Here is a 17,968-nt window from a genome sequence, read left to right as displayed (position 1 = left end):
CTACAGAACCTGGTGTTCTGCCCCCGCTTCACTTCCTACTGAGCTCGCAGGATGGCTCACACTTGGTCTCGGGTATGTACCGCAAAGTTAGGACGAGCGGCTCGTCACCGGAGGTCTCAGCGAGGACACGATGGGCTACTGAACTGGCTGTGGACGTTACTGATGACCAATGGTTGTACTGCTGTACACTTACGGCTAGAGTGTCGGCAAGCTGCAGACTCAAAATAATTCATTATAAATTCTTACAGCGCTTTTATTATACTCCTGTGAAAAAATATAGGTTTCAATTAGCTGACACAGACCGTTGCGACCGCTGCCGCGCAGACCATGCCGACTTCTTGCACCTTGCCTGGGACTGCCCATCTATACAGGTCTACTGGCAACAAGTACACACCGCCCTAGAATCCATGATAGGGTCCACCATACCACCAGACCCGCTCACCATGCTGCTGGGACATACACCACACATCCCCTCACAGCATAGGAAATTTGTGGATTCTGCGCTCCTCCTGGCGAAGAGGCGCGTAGCATGCAGATGGGGTCGCGGCAGGGCCCCGAAATTCAAAGAGTGGCTTACTGACATGACATACAGTCAGGACCAACACGCGACTTTCGTTGAGTTGCTACCAATGCCTACCAGGCCGAAAGACATATGGGGACCTCTAGTTACTTACCTTCAGGCTCAGATGGCCCGGGATGATAGCCCGGAGAGGGACACCAATGGAGCTGGCAGTCTTACCCTGACATAATTTGTCTCAGTCATTTAATGATGTTGAATTGATTACGCTATTGTTGCTATTGAATTGCACTAGGCATGTCTATTCCCCTTTGTTCTCATATTGCATTGATATTACTTAATGTTATCTTACTCATTTCAGTTGCATGCATGGCCTGATCCCTCTATGAAATGCCGCTTACCCTATCCTCTACCTCTTCTGTATTTACGTCATTACCCCCTCACTGATCTTCGTATGGACCCCACATCCTGTTGCACTGTTGAAGCCCTGAACGGACCATTGTGCATTGCTCCGTTATAACCGCTATGTATGTTAGCTACTACTCTATGGACCTTGTTTTCCAGTCACTGTAACGCCACCTTGCACGTTTTGTGTTGTTGTTTTTACTCTGTTTTGGAAAATGCCAATAAACAAAGTTTAAAAAAAAAAACTATGCTGACAGAGAGAAATGATGTAATTAATATACATATATATATATATATTGTTAGAACTGGGATTTCTGGTAAGCTAAGGCTTGCGCCAAAGCCAGGCAGAAACCACCACTCAGGGCAAGGGAGTTACACGCCAAAGATAACCCCTGCTCACCCTCTTGGTAGCTTGGCATGAGCAGACAGGCTTATCCCAGAGGCAATGTGTAAAGCATTTGCGCACGCACACAGCAACAACATCCCAGGCACACTACAAAAGGAACTCCACACAAGGTTATATAAAAATAACTTTTGTATTCTCAAACACATCAGATAGTAGTCACACAATATACATTGTGCCAACTGACACGGGCAATATTCACAAGGGATTATTTACACAGGACAGTGCCACATGGGCCACTGTCAGGATCAACACTTAGCAGAAATTGGTACAAGTAAAAATAGATCATAAACCTACAACCAGTAACTACTGGTAATCACTGTACTCCACCTCTGGCTGTAACATAAACTACATTATGCACAGTCACCTCAGGAGCGCATTACATCCTGCACCAACCTCACCTGCATAAATACATTATGAAATCACTCACTAGTCTAAACACATTAGACCCTACCTCCTAAGTCTATCTCACATTAGGGGCATAAATCCCAGTGAAGTACAATCCCACTATAACAAACCTCCATAGGTAAATCCCTCTCTAGAGGTATCAATCACAGGGTGCGTAAAACATACTAAACGCATTACATTTCCTAGCACCACCTTTAGAGCACATAAATCACATTAGGGCCTTGCGCCCTATCCACATACCAACCCCCCTGGCCAACTGGCCATCCAAGAAGGGGCTCAAATGCCCTGTGTCCAAAATGCAAAATGTCAGGGCACGCTGCCAACGCAGCGCCAGTCAGGGGTGTGCCATCTACGCAAACCTAAACATCGCAGCTGCCCACTACTTGCTGGGCAGCTGAGAACAAGCACTGGGATGCCTAAACGCTGCAGCTGGCACTAAGTGCTGCGCAGCTGGGGAGGCCAAAGTGGGGGCGAAGGGAGTGCGACTCACTCCTAGGTTCACCAAGAACAGGCCCAGTGAAAGAAAAGCTTAAACGGGGCAGCTGCCCACTACTTGCTGGGCAGCTGTGAAATCAAAACTGCGACATGGGCCCTCACTGGCCCTAGGAACGAAGACTGCGCCAAATGCTGGAGCCATCTAGGCTCTGGACATACATACTGCGCACATTAGAGCTCTCTAGGCTCTTAAAACAAGTGTGCCCCAAAAGGTTGGAGCCATCTGGCTCTAAAAAGTAATTTGCCCATAACTGGGGCAACCACGGGCCCCTCTGGCCCTGAAAGCGAATGGGGGCGGGGGAGCCAACTAGGCTCTGGAAATAGTGGGACTAAACTGTGGAGCCACATAGGCTCTGAAAGGCAATAGGGGGACAACACGTGCCCCACTGGGCCCTTAAACAAGAACGTGCCGCCTCAGTGGAGCCACACGGCTCGTCAGAGAACACTGGCCCCACGTGGGAGAGGCCCGCAACGGCAGGACCGCTCAGGCACCCCTGATGTGCCCCTGAAGCCCCACATCACTGGGCCCTCTGGGGCTCTCGGGAGCCCAACCAAACTATTGCCCCCTCTTTGGAGCGGCCCGCTGCCAGGCGGGACCGCTCAAGACTCATCAAGAGTGTCCGGGTGCCCTGGGGCACCAACAACAACACGACCAGCGGCCTCCCCACTCACCGGCTATGTGGGGAAGGCTCTCCTCCCGTTGGACTCTGGGCTTTGTTTCCCTCCCTTGGGAGGCTTTGCGGTTGTGGGGCTCCCTCATCCTCAGAGGAGCCCCGTGTAACATCCACGCAGGTCAGCTTCCGTTGGGTGCCAGATGGCGGGGTGGACTGCCACCTGAGGAAAGAGGGGCCGGCATTTCTCCTACCCGCGCAGGGCTCTCACTGCTCACGAGAGCTCTGCGGATCGCAGCACTTCTCCCAGACATGGCGCAGGGCTCCCACCGGCATACGGGAGCCCTGCGAGGCAAAAACACACTTCCTCCTTGCATCTGGCCGCACTGCCGCTTCCGTCCGGCGGCCCCGCCCATAAGCAGGCGGGCCGCGGGCAGCGGCGGCAATCTCCGTTCTTTTGGCCACAATACGGGGAAGGATCCCGTCCTTATTAAAATTACACCGCGGGGTGGGCACCCACTCTCCTTGTATATTCACGCACAGGCAAAGTCTCGGGGCAAAATCGCGGGTCGGGCACCCGCGCACATAAACAATTAAATGAGCGGGGTGGTACCCGTAATTTAGATAAAACACGGAGTAGGCTCCCGCTATTAAGAACAAAGCACCTGTATTTAATTCGGGCAAGACGCAGGGTGGGCACCTGCGCACCATAAACAGGACAGCCTAAAATAAAAGCGCTTCCCAGGTGCTAAGGGAGACAGAAACCCCAGCTTAACAAAGCAACCGGGGCAAAAGGAGTTTCAAGAAGTCCTTGGCATAAAGACATGGAGCAACCAACTCCTCAGCACAGGGAAGTCCTCCATCCCCAGGCAAGGTAGAGGGGTCCCAGCAACAAGGTCCTCCCAGGTGAGGAGGGCAGAAGGGTCCAAAAGAATCCTCCAGCATCCAGGTGCAGGGCAGAGCATCCAGGGGCTGGGCAGGGTCCAGGGAGGCAAGCCATTCCCTGGGCCCCAGCAGCAGCATGCCCCTGGTAGATTCAAGTATCAGGACACGAACCAAATCATGGGGTCACAGCCCCTCTTTTATACACATCATCCCTTTGTTTCCAAAGGTGCAGGCAAGGGGCGAACCAGACGCAACTGGTTCTTGAGCACTTAGTTTTGCTCAGCCCCTCTGCCCTTTCACAGGGTGGGTCAGGGAGATCAGACACACCACAGGGGGTGGAGCCAGCATTGTGGAGGGAAGGCCCAGCCCTATTCAGGTACCAGGTGCACTCCTCCCCCCTATCAACATGCAGATCTCTCCATTCACCACCGGGGCAGACCCATCCTGACTCCTGGAGCCAGACACACCAGCCAGCTCCAGCCAATCACAAGACAGACAGTCAATTCACATTCACTGCACAGACATGCCAACTTCTAGAAGTGGCACTTCCACACTAGACACATTAAATCCGCGCACATCATCGTGCAGCATTTAATCTCACGAGTTCGCACATACCAAACTCGACCCTGCCCTCCCCACACATCAGGAACTACCATGGACACACATATTCACCATGCATTCCTATGGGAGGGCAGGCCAGTCTCACTACACATACACAGAGAGTGCACGCACTTTACACTGGACCCAAGTGAAAAAGTGCGCAGAGGCCTAAAATCACCAACACCAGGTTACAGAAACAGGTAAGGAAAATGCAAAAAGTTTCGGGGTGAACCTGCCAAAAGGGTCAAGTCCAACACAACCCCCTTCCAGCCAAAACGCAGGGTAGACCAATCACTCCCGTGATGGGCTTCCCTGCTTTGAGCGATAGAACACGGACGCGGGCCCGCACGGCAGGGACACCCTCCGGTTCTATGCCACTCTGAACCCACATGGTTTCCTCTAAACAAGAACTATCTGGCCCAACTAGGACACCCCACTGGCACTCTCTAGTTGTCCTCGTCCAGGACCAGGCCCTAGGCCATCCAGATGTCACAGGTCCTAGCCAATCCACAGAGTGGGGGTAGTAACCCCTGGCACACAATAGCCATTCTCCACTCTCCCTCTCAGTGTAGCTACAACTACCACTGATCCTTCAACCTAGGGTCCGCACCCTCAGGCTGACCAGAGGTCATGGGCAAGAATGCCCCACCCTACCTCTACTTCTGGGGTTCCGCACCCTCCCAGGGAAGCACCCACCAGAACACAACTCTCCCACCAGTTCAGGACCTCTCTCCATCACTGGTCTACCACCTGGGATCTGGAAACTATTTCACTTCGGAGGTACAAAGCACACAGCACAGTCCCTCTTCAAGCAGGTGGGGGGACACAGCACACAGCAAAGTCCCCTTTCCTCTTCCTCAGTGGAAACAGCAAACTGCAGGTGGGCCCCAGAACACACAGCAAGGGCAGCCTCCTCAGTCTCTTCAGCTGATCTACTTTGGCAGAGATTCCTTCTTGACCTGGAAGTTTCTTAATCTCCCAAGGCTGCACCAGGGTCAGAGGCGAGGACACCCTCCCTCTGCACCCCCTTCCAGAGTTCTGCACCCTCCCACCTTGGAGCGGTACCCCTGGAAGCCAAACAGGTCAGGACACTGATTACAGATGCCCTTCCCTCTAGGTCAGTCTGAACCTGAACCTGGCCTTCCCCTCCTCGGGGAACGACCTCCAGAGGCCCCACAAATGGTCAAGCACTCTAGACGGTCAAATGCCCAGCGAACCAGGACTTCACGAGGATCACGCATGCCCCCCCTTGAGGGTGACACATAACTAATGTGTCGTGTGACAGTCTGCCTGGCTCTAACCTCGCGACCTCCTGTCCACCTGACAGGGCGCAGAGATCCCCCAGGACAGAAGTGGCATCACCATGGTCACTCACTGGTGGTTCAGCCCTTCTGGCTGGCCCCTGGCCCACTGGTTCTTCCACTGGGGACTCTTTCCCCCTCTCACTCCTCAACCAGGACTTCTGCACCATCCACTTAGGAGCGGTACTGCCCAACACCTGGACCGCCGGAGTTCTGGTTACAGACACTCCCCATCCTCTACACACAGGAAGATTCTTCTCAAATGACCTGTAAGTACAGCCTAGGCCCCCGACCTGGCGTTCCCTTAGGGAACCCTCCAGGCCCTGAGACAGGGTTGCGGGCCACCATGGGACACACCGTCCCACAATCACTCCGCCTCCACTGAGACAAGACGTTAGCCCCTACACCCCTCCCATTCTACTGGGACCTAGCTGGGCTACACATGAACCTCTTCCTCTACACAGGATCATAAGCTACACAAGCCACTCCTTTTGGAATCATTCCCCAATGCCTCTGCAAGACATCTAGCACACCGCCAGATGTCCACCTTCTGTGCAAGCTCCTTTTATCACCAAAAGAACTCACACCAACTCCTTCAGTTCAACACACCACTCATCCATACACGCCCCCTCCAGACTGGTGAGACAGTTCCTCACTGCCCCTGACTCTCAACCTTTACCCCTCTTACTGAGCACCAGGCACCATACTCTGGGAATTGGGAATGGGACTTCACACACTGGACACATTTTTGCTGCCACCACTGGATCCTACCATACTGGGGTATCCAGACACACATACTACTCTCAGGGGGCAACCACCCTCCTGAGCTAGCCATTTCTCCTCCACACTCCCTATCTTCCATCTATCCACACCTCTAGGGACAGGAACAGGGATTGGGCACTGGACCCAGCAAGAGACTCTCTATCTATGGGAAGCTCCCCCTCTACTGGCGTCTAGCCCTGTCATTTTCTCTCTTCTGCCACTAAACATAAAAGCGCAGGAACACCATTAAAAAATGACACTCTTGAGGAACAACAAAATCAAAAACAATAGTCCCCAACATGTGACTATCTAAAATGCAGAGTTTTGTAATGTAGCTAGTTGTCGCTGTGGTACTGTGCAAACACAAGTCCTAATCCTCACCGCTGATCACCAATGTTAGAACAGGGATTTCTGGTTGGCTAAGGCTTGCGCCAAAGCCAGGCAGAAACCACCACTCTAGTCAGGGCAAAGGAGTTAGATGCCAAAGATAACCCCTGCTCATCCCCTTGGTAGCTTGGCACGAGCAAACATGCTTATCCCGGAGGCAATATGTAAAGCATTTGCGCTCGCACACAGCAACAACATCCCAGGCACACAGCAACAACATCCCAGGCACACTACAAAAGGAACTCCACACAAGGTTATATAAAAATAACTTTTGTATTCTCAAACACATCAGATAGTAATCACACAATATACATTGTGCCAACTGACACGGGCAATATTCACAAGGGATTATTTACACAGGACTGGGCCACATGGGCCACTGTCAGGATCAACACTTACCAGAAATTGGAACAATTAAAAATAGATCATAAACCTACAACCAGTAACTGGTAATCACTGTACTCCACCTCTGGCTGTAACATAAACTACATTATGCACAGTCACCTCAGGCGCGCATTACATCCTGCGCCAACCTCACCTTCATAAACACATTATGCAATCACTCACTAGTCTAAACACATTAGACCCTACCTCCTAAGTCTATCTCACATTAGGGGCATAAATCACATTGAAGTACAATCTCACTATCACAAACCTCCATAGGTAAATCCCTCTCTAGAGGTATCAAACACAGGGTGCGTAAAACATACTAAACGCATTACATTTCCTAGCACCACCTTTAGGGCACATGAGTCACAGTAGGGCCTTGCGCCCTATCCACATACCAACCCCACTGGCCAACTGGCCAACCAAGAAGGGGCCCAAATGCATTGTGTCCAGAATGTCAGGGCACGCTGCCAACGCAGCGCCAGTCAGGGTGTGCCATCTGCGCAAACCTAAACGTTGCAGCTGCCCACTACTTGCTGGGCAGCTGAGAACAAGCACTGGGAGGCCTAAATGCTGAAGCTGGCACTAAGTGCTGCGCAGCTGGGGAGGCTTTGTGGCTGCGGGGCTCCCTCATCCTCAGAGGAGCCCCGTGTAGCATCCACGCAGGTCAGCTTCCGTTGGTTGCCAGACGGCGGGGTGGACTCCCGCCTGAGGAAAGAGGGGCCGGCATTTCTCCTACCCGCGCAGGGCTCTCACTGCTCACGAGAGCTGCGGACCGCAGCACTTCTCCCAGACATGGCGCAGGGCTCCCACTGGCATACGGGAGCCCTGCGAGGCAAAAAACACACTTCCTCCTCGCATCTGGCCGCACTTCCGCTTCCGTCCGGCAGCCCCACCCACAACCAGGCGGGCCGTGGGCGGCGACGGCAATCTCCGTTCTTTTGGCCACAATACGGGGTAGGCTCCCGTCCTCATTAATATTACACCACGAGGTGGGAACCCGCTCTACTTGTATATCCACGCACAGGCAAAGTCGCGGGGCAAAGTCGCGGGGCGGGCACCCACGCACATAAACAATTGAATGAGCGGGGTGGCACCCGTAATTTAGATAAAACCCAGCGAAAGCGGAGTAGGCTCCCGCTATTAAGAACAAAGCACCCTTATTTAAATCGGGCAAGACGCAGGGTGGGCTCCTGCGCACCATAAACTGGACAGCCTAAAATAAAAGTGCTTCCCAGGTGCTAAGGGAGACAGAAACCCCAGCTTAACAAAGCAACTGGGGCAAAAGGAGTTTCAAGAAGTCCTGGGCATAAAGACATGGAGCAACCAGCTCCTCAGCACAGGGAAGTCCTCCAGTCCCCCAGGCAAGGTAGAGGGGTCCCAGCAACAAGGTCCTCCCAGGTGAGGAGGGCAGAAGGGTCCAAAAGAATCCTCCAGCATCCAGGTACAGGGCAGGGCATCCAGGGGCTGGGCAGAGCCCAGGGAGGCAGGCCTTCCCCCGGGCCCCTGCAGCAGCACGCCCCTGGTAGATTCAAGTATCAGGACAAGAACCAAATCATGGGGTCACAGCCCCTCTTTTATACACATCATCCCTTTGTTTCCAAAGGTGCAGGCAAGGGGCGAACCAGACGCAACTGGTTCTGGAGCACTTTGTTTTGCTCAGCCCCTCTGCCTATTCACAGGGTGGGTCAGGGACATCAGATCTAGCACAGGGGGTGGAGCCAGCATTGTGGAGGGACGGCCCAGCCCTATTCAGGTCCCAGGTGCACTCCTCCCTCCTATCAACATGCAGATCTCTCCATTTATTTTATTTATTTTATTTGCAGGCTTATACCGCGCTGGGAATCGACTCCCTGGGGAGTATCTCCGCGCCTTTGGCAACATCAGAAAGCAAATAGCCCAGTCATGTGTAAATAGTGTTGCACAGTATCAGTAGTTAAATAAAAAAGTTTTTAATTTTTTCCTGAAAGGAAGATGTTCCCTGCAGGCTCTGATTTCCAGTGGAAGTTCATTCCAAAGTTTTGGGCCAGCCACTGACAGAGCTCTACCACCTTGTCGTGTTTTCCAGAATCTGGGGACACATAGTAGTTCATGGTCTCCAGATCTCAGAGTTCTTGCGGGAATATATGGAATGAATTTCTCTGTTAAGATCTCCGGGCCGCTACCAGACAGGCACTTGTGGATAGTGCAACAGATTTTAAACAGCACTCTCTGTTTTATGGTGAGCCAGTGAAGTTTTTTAAGAAGCGGTTTTGAAGGGGTCCTGGCCGGGGCATTAAGAACAAGGCGAGCAGCTGTGTTCTGCACAACTTGAAGTCTAGCGATGACGCCTTCATTGGCGGCTAGCAGCAGACCGTTACAGTAGTCCAGTCTACTCAGCACGAGTGACTGAACTAAAGTTTTTCTGGTGGAGTCAGGTAGCATTGGGAACACCCTACGGAGAAGACCAATAACATGAAAACAGGAGCCTACTACATAAGTAGCGTGATGTTTTAAAGTAAGCTCCTGATCCAGTTTGACTCCCAGATCTTTCACTACCATTTTTGGCTCTGGGACTGGGCCAAGATCACAGGGCCACCAGTCTGGAGTCCATAGTCGTTTTGCTTCCCCAAAGAGCATCACCTCCGTCTTGGAGACGTTGCACTGAAGGAGATTTGCTGCCATCCAGTGTGCTACTTCTTTCATCCCTTGAGCAAAGGAGTGGCGCACTTCAGGAGTCAAGATTTTAAAGGGAAAGAGGAGTTGTGTGTCGTCTGCATACGATACAGGGATAAACCCGTGGGATCTAACGATGTTAGCTAGGGGGGCCACGTAGATATTAAATAACGTAGGGCTCAAGCAGGAGCCCTGTGGCACCCCCTTTGAGATCTCCACCTCCTCTGACTGGTAAGGCCCCAGTATAACTCTCTGAGTGCGTTTGGTGAAAAAACTCCTCAGCCAAGCCACCGCCTTGCCACCCAGACCGATGTTAACTAGTCTGGCGGTCATGATCTCATGTGACACCGTGTCAAACGCCGCTGACAAATCTAATAGCACCAGGATAACGGAGAACCCCTTATCCTGAAGCATACGAAGATTGTCAGTGACGGACAGCAAGGCGGTCTCGGTGCTGTGCCTAGGCCTGAAACCCGATTGAGAGGGATCTAGTCCCCCTACATTCTCCATGTGGTTAGATAGGTGCCGATTAACAAACTTTTCGGCCAACTTCCCTAGAAAAGGGAGAAGAGAGATGGGTCTCAGGTTCGTGAGGTCAGTCCATGGAATGGAGTTGTTCTTACGTAGAGGCCTCACCAAGGCACGCTTCCAATTGAGAGGGACATCACCTGATGCTAAAGATAGATTAAGCACCTGTTGAATCCCTACTCCTAGATCATCCCTTAAGAGAGACATGATCCGAGCTGGAACAATATCTAACGGGCAACCACTCTTAGTTTGATTGATTAGAGTGCCAATTTCCTCGATAGATATAGGGGGGAATTCAACGAGTTTAACAGGATTGACTTCTGTTATGCAGGGGTGAAATGGAGCCGTACTATCCACAGTGCTCAAGATGTTGGAGGAGGAATTTGAGGCTAAGATCTTTGCATAAATGCCTTCTATTTTCCTTACGAAGAACTGCGCGATGTTGTTGCAAAGTACTTGGGACTCAGTACCCTCAGTTTCACAGGCTACAGGCTTGACAAAAGTCTGTAAAATCTGATAAAGGACTTTCACATTTTTACCTGCAACTGCTATTTGGTCTGCTATATGATGTTTGCGAGCAGATCGAATGGCTTTATGGTAGTTTTTCTGGGCATTCCTATAAATGACTTTATCCTCAGCCTTATGCGTTTCTCTCCATAATTTTTCTGATTTTCGTGCCATAATTTTTAGTCGCCTAAGATCATCTGTGTACCAGATTTCTTGTCTTGGGGCAGGACGGGGCTTGTATGTTCTAAGAGGAACAGCATGATTAATGGAGGTGGCTACTGCTTCATTGAGAGCAGTTAGAGCCGCATTAACATTATCGCCATATTCGGCCCAGTTAGGTTCGATAAAGTTCTCCCTGAAGCTCTCAGGCGTTAGTTTGTTCCAGGGTCTTCTAACATCAGCCAATATTTTCTGTGTTCCCTTAGGCACATGAATGAGTCGAGTATAGAACTCAATAATAGAATGATCCGTCCAATCCACTTGACAGGGAGGTAGACACTTTATAAAGGGGGAATTATATAGCACAAGGTTCAAAGTATGGCCAGCTAAGTGCGTGGGTCCCTGATTAACTTGGTGCAGACCTAAAGTGGTTAGATCTGCCAAGAGTGTCTGTGCCTCCACACAAGAGGGAAGTTCACTGTGGACATTGAAGTCCCCTACCAAGATAAAGTCAGCGTCTATCTGTATGTGTGGGGCCAGTAATTAAATAAGTTGGAGAGAAAAATTCCCGAGCGGGCCTGGGGGTCGATAGACTAATGCTCCCTTCTTTATATTTTTAGAATTAGGGTTTACAGTAAAGATGAGGAGCTCCATTTGTGAATTGCATACGGTCTCAGTAATCACGACCTCAATTTCTTGTTTAAAAACAATAGCTAATCCCCCACCAGTTTTAATAGGTCTGTCTACCCGTACTAATTTGTATCCTTGTGGTACCCCCATAGTAATAGCCGGAACAGAATGGGGCTTCAGCCATGTCTCTGTTAGGAAACATATATGGGGCTTTTCTGATGTTATTAGATCCCATACCTGGGTGGAGTGGGCAACTAAAGAGCGAACATTGCAAAGTAGGTTCTTGCAAGACAGGGTTAAAACACTAGAGCTGTCCGGCGGAACTTGCTGACAGTTGATAGATTGTAGCTGGCAAGGTGTAATTACAGCATTGCTAGTAAATTGAGTATGACAGATCATGCAAGAGAATGGTCCCTCCAGAGTACCTGATACCTTATGTGAGCACAAAGTGGCAGCGTACCTGTTTAAGGCAACTAAAAATTGAACGGTGTAGGTAGGACCCTGCCGAGGACGCGGCTCAAGAGCATGTATGGCATCCGCCATAGTCCCCTTCCCCTAGCCCCGTCCAGTCGTGGACGGGCGCAGACGGGCAGGTCTTAGGCTCGTCTTCGGCGCAGGAGGAGGCGCCACACTGCGCGTCAACACTGCGCGTTGATGCCGACGAGTTACTTTATAGCCCCTGAGCCTGGGATAGCTAGAGCGCGAAGCGCTCGCCTCCCCGGATGTTCCTGGCTCTGCCCCGCCTTCCGCGCCCGTGATTGGCTGGAGGGGCGGACTGGGCGGGCAGGCACAGAACAGACAACACGGAAGCTGGTCCCTCAAATGTGTGTGGGTATGTGATTGTTTAAGCAGCGTGCAACTAGCAAATCAGTCACAGTACAGTACAATTCTCACCCCTTATAAAACGCTATTTCTATATAGCGAGTGATTTTTAAAAATAGCTATTATACAGTTGTAACACAATAAAACAATTGCGAGCAGGATGCTCAGAGAGTGGCGCCAAGCGGGGTCGGGAGAAGCTGCCACCGTCCCCCTTACCGCACAGACGGTCGCCTCCTCGCTATCTTTATAGCCCCTGAGCCTGGGATAGCTAGAGCGCGAAGCGCGAGCCTCCCCGGATGTTCCTGGCTCTGCCCCACCTTCCGCGCCCGTGATTGGCTGGAGGGGCGGACTGGGCGGGCAGGCACAGAACAGACAACACGGAAGCTGGTCCCTCAAATGCGTGTGGGTATGTGATTGTTTAAGCAGCGTGCAACTAGCAAATCAGTCACAGTACAGTACAATTCTCACCCCTTATAAAACGCTATTTCTATATAGCGAGTTCACCACCGGGGCAGACCCATCCTGACTCCTGGAGCCAGACACACCAGCCAGCTCCAGCCAATCACAAGCCAGTCAGTCAATTCACATTCACTGCACAGACATGCCAACTTCTAGAAGTGGCACTTCCACACTAGACACATTAAATCCGCGCACATCATCGTTCAGCATTTAATCTCACGAGTTCACACATACCAAACTCGACTCTGCACTCCCCACACATCAGGAACTACCATGGACACACATATTCCCCATGCATTCCTATGGGAGGGCAGGCCAGTCTCACCACACATACACAGAGAGCGCACGCACTTTACACTGGACCCCAGTGAAAAATTGCGCAGAGGCCTAAAATCACCAACACCAGGTTACAGAAACAGGCTAGGAAAATGCAAAAAGTTTCGGGGTGAACCTGCCAAAAGGGCCAAGTCCAACATGTATACAATGTAACTGGCATGTTATTTAACCGCATGCGCGCTAGCGGTTTTCCCGCTGCGCGCTGTGTTTTTTAAATTACCGCGTTACATGACGAGCTGAGCTCGTCATGAGCGTGCGAGCGGCACAACTCATGGCGAGCTCAGCTCGTCATGAGCGCGGAAGGGGTTAATGTAGCAAGCAGGGTGCCTGATTTTAATGAGTTACTTACTTTTGTGTCAGTGCACATGTAGTGCCAACGCTAGCTCAAGAGGCTATTCCCTCATTTGCATGGTGGTGTGGCCTTATGCAAACAAGGGAATCTCTTTGCCTTTGCCCCAGGCCATATTATGGACGTGAAACACGGAGCAGATGATTAAAGCAGCCCCTCCATATTTCACTGAATGTGCTGCCCCTAGTTCATGGCTGCCCTGAGGGCGGCGCATTCACTGTAATCCAGCGCATTGTTTATGTCTGCACCCACCACACTTGTTTAAAGGTGCAGTGGGACACAAACATGAACCTTGCACCTGGTATATAATACACGCCCTGGTTTGGAGATGAGGTGAGGGACTGCAATTTTGATTAAAAATGATAGCCAGGATCAAGTTTGCATGATGTGGTTTTTATGTTTTTTTCCTTAACCCATTTAAAATTGTTCATTATGAATGCAGTAAGTAATTTTGAAACATGTTACTTTCTGGTAAATGAAAGGTGGGATTAGAAGTGAATTCAAGCTCTAGGCGGCTGATAGACTGTATGCATTTGTTATAAAGACCGCAAATAATGCAGTGCATTTTTCAATAGAAGGTAAGTAATTAGTTACACCAGGTCTTAGATTACAAAGAAAAGGTATAATGTGGGATTGGTTTGGAGTTGAAGGGCGATGAAAGTTAAGATCATATTGTTGTCAATGTTTTGGAGGAACTGATTTGGAGGAATCAGATTGGGTCAGAATCTCACTGGGATCATGTTCTGCTTTCCTAAACAGTGGGATTGCGGGGACCAGTTTATTTCATTTACTGTTAAGAGTTTTTTCTTTGTGGAGGTCAAAATTTTACAGTGTTTTTTTTCAGAGAATAAGGCAATGAGGATAAAAAGCAATGGAAAAATGCTTTAGGGTCATTCTAGCCCATTGGTAGATCACACAACACATTCTACACAACCGTGTCTTTATCAAACCGCAGGTCTGTTGTCAAAATCTAGCGCCTGAAAGACGTGATTTGACAGATTTCCCTGTGTTTGGATTTTAAATGAGATATGGAATGCTCCCGTTGGGCTGTAAGAATAGCTCCGGGCTTTTTGCTGCATGCATAGTGTCAATTCTACATGATATTGACCCAGGTGCGTTGTCCTATGCAGAAGATATCTACCTTACGAGCTGTGATTTGAACCCACATTTAGACAGAGTAGATCGCATTATATTGGGATTTGCTGCCATTTGCTACAAGTATAACTTCAAGAAATCTAATATAGCTTGACTGAGTGTCCTTTTTCTAGGATATGAACTTACCCATGAGGAAAAGAGCCTTGCATCTCATTTTTGGAGAAGTGTGCAAAGTTGCAACCTACAAATACATTAAAGAAATTATAGTCCCTCCTAGAATTTCAAAATGTTGGCAGGACATACATACCAGATTATGCATAATGCATTAAACCACTATATGAATTCATCTACCCTGATTTTTCCACTTCATGTTGGACATCAAAACGCACAGTTACACTCAGATCTTTGCAATCTAACTTACTTGCTACACGACACTTGCATACACTTGTAAATACCACAAACCTAGTCACCCGGATCTTAAGCATGCCAATGTGATTTACCAATATCACTTTTAATGAAGGTGAAAAAGTGCAGATGGCATCTATATTTCAGTGCAGAAATGCCTTGTGCTTCCACTGAAATAATTCTGCCTGCAGTGCAGATGGATATCCTGAAAGGACGGCCACTTGCACAAGGGGAACGCATCATTGTCATTACTACAGGCCCAAAAGCTAGTGATCCTAAAGCTGAAGCCCTGCATCCTAGATGGGTACAGTGGGATACTTCTTTAACAACTGTTGATGTAGACCTCCTCTTCGACCCACCTTTACGGACACAAGAATTTCTTCAGTCTGAGCATGTTTATCCCATTTCTACTTTAGTCTTACCATTGGAACAATATAAATATATAATTTGCAATGATGGTTCAGCCCAGCCTGCTATAGGATCTAAACAGCAATACTCAGTGGTAATGCCACTGTTATTGGAGTGATGTTGGACAGAAACTTCCAAACACAAAAAACTCACACCTAGTCCCTGGGGGGGACTGTACTGCGCAGTTGGCTGTACTAAAAGCTTTGCATCTAGCACTCGAATATATGGATCCTGAATGTCCCACACTTATAATGTATGATTTGTATTACTGTATGCAGTCCTTTAATGATAATTTACATTATTGGAATCAGGATGGATTCAAAGACTCTAAAGGCAACACAATAAAACATAAGATGCTCTGGGTTAAGGTGGAAGACCTGAAAGACAGCTGCTACGGGCTCATGTAATACATACTTTGAATCATCAGCGTGAAGGAGCACACTTTGTAGGGAATTCTCTAGTGAATGAAGCCACTAAATTTGCAGTTGTAACTGTCACTGTTGCCACAATTACTCATTCTAAAATGGGAATAGACTCCAATATTTTGGCTGCCGTTAATGCTAACAAGGACGGCATCCACTTACCTAAAGGTTTTCCATCTAAATATACCTATCAGTGAACAAAACATTCCTTTTGTAACTATTCTAGTGGTTGGTGATTGTTTGATACCCAACCAAGATCGCAGACTAGCTTTAGTTATAGCTGTTCATGAAGGTGTTACTTCTACACATGCTGGTGTTGTGGCCACTATTTCACTGCTACAGCAACGTTACTGATGGTACAGTTTGTACAAACAGGCCTAAAAGTATGTCCTGTTTTATGACATGTGCCAACAAAATAAACCACCCAATGTGGCTCGTCTTCAACAGACACACCTGCTAATTTCAACAAAACCTTTTGACTGTGTTTATTTGGACCATTGCAGGCTACTGATTTCAGATACTGTGTTTCAATTTATTTTCTTTGCAACGTATTCTTGCTTGAGGTTCCTCTGAGTTTGGCCACAGTGCTCAGCTGCAAGTCTTTATCGGGACAAGTGCATGCGGTACACTCCACTCTGACCAAAGCCTGGCCTTTGTTTCAAAGATGTATCGGGATTCTATGGCTTCCCTGGGTGTACAGATTAAGCCTGGGCGTCCGAATCGGCTACGCCCACGGAGTAGGCGTAGTGTTGCTTCCTACGCATTTTGCGTAGACAGCGTAGCCGGCAACACTACGCCCACTCCGTGTGCGTAGTCGAGTCGGCCGCCACCCGCCTCCCTCCCGCCCTCCCCTACATACATTATTTAAGCAAACTACCCTTAATAAAACAATTTTTAAAGCACTTACCGTGTCCGGGGCTCGTCCGGGGCTCCCTCTTGGAATAGCCTCCCTTCCTAGATACCAATGCGCATGCGCGGCCGCCCGCGCATGCGTATTTCTCGGGAGAAATGCGCATGCGCGGCCGCCCGCGCATGCGCATTGGTATCCATGACCACGCGATTCCAAGAGGGAGCCCCGGACGAGCCCCGGACACGGTAAGTGCTTTAAAATTGTTTTATTAAGGGTAGTTTGCTTAAATAATGTATGTAGAGGAGAGCGGGAGGGAGGTGCGTAGTGGGGCTACGCGGAGTGCGGGAGTGGGCGTAGCTTCTCGCCCACTCCGCGTAGCTCCGCGGAGCCCCACTACGCCCACTACGCCCAGGGTTAGTACAGATGCGTTATTCTTCTCTGTAATTGTCTGAGGGTAATTCTGTCGTGAAAAGAATGAACCATATCTTAAAGCAGTCCTTAACAGCTAGAGTATTAGGCATACAGCGTTGTTGGGTCCATCACCTTTATGGGGTTCAGATGGCATTAAATAACCTCCTTAAAAGATCTCTGGGTGGCCGGACCCCATACAAAGTCCTTTTTGGCATCAAAATGTACATTCCAGACCTTGACAGTCCAGACATTGCGGCAACACCTACACCTTTTGACGTAGATAATTATTGTGCTGTCTTACAGGATCTACAAGACTTACGTAACACCAATTGCAACAAACAGTTGAAAACGTCTTTCTCTGCAAGCCTTGAGAAGAAGCCAGCGCACTCTGGTGGGATTCCAAAAACTGGTGATGTCATGCGAGAAAATGTAGAGGTGAAAAAGGTGTTTTGTCCTTCATACCAAGCACCAGTTCCAGTCCTTGACACTCAAGGTTCAAGAACTGTTATCCTTCCACCACTTCCTTGTTCTAAAGACAATCGATTTGTCTCCATTGATCATGTCAAACTACACCATGTGGTCGATCCTCAATAGTAGATCACAAGGAGTCCTGGGTAGTTCCAACTCTACCCTACCATACAGGAAATTCCTCCAAGCTGTTTCTCCTAAGATGGGGTGGGGGGGGCGGTAAAAAATGTACCACACTCAAACCCAGCATCCAAATCTAGCAATGAGACTGAGGTGACTACTGACATTACTGCTGCGCAGTCG

General features: G+C 49.5%; 1 protein-coding gene across 1 annotated transcript in view; it reads right to left on the bottom strand.

Annotated features, from left to right (window-relative positions):
* The window catches only part of LOC144762435 (dynein axonemal heavy chain 5-like), a 1,437,549-nt gene that overhangs the window by 1,085,469 nt on the left and 334,112 nt on the right, over positions 1-17,968 (bottom strand). Inside the window, exon 22 of the mRNA XM_078647616.1 lies at positions 10,453-11,349. Coding sequence (XP_078503742.1) covers positions 10,453-11,349 — 897 coding nt within the window. The remainder of the gene's footprint in view (positions 1-10,452; positions 11,350-17,968) is intronic.

The sequence above is a fragment of the Lissotriton helveticus genome, chromosome 6, assembly GCF_964261635.1.
Source record: "Lissotriton helveticus chromosome 6, aLisHel1.1, whole genome shotgun sequence".
In the NCBI taxonomy this organism is placed as follows: domain Eukaryota; kingdom Metazoa; phylum Chordata; class Amphibia; order Caudata; family Salamandridae; genus Lissotriton; species Lissotriton helveticus.
The sequence above is the reverse complement of the archived record's forward strand: the minus strand, read 5'-3'. Positions and strand labels throughout refer to the sequence as shown.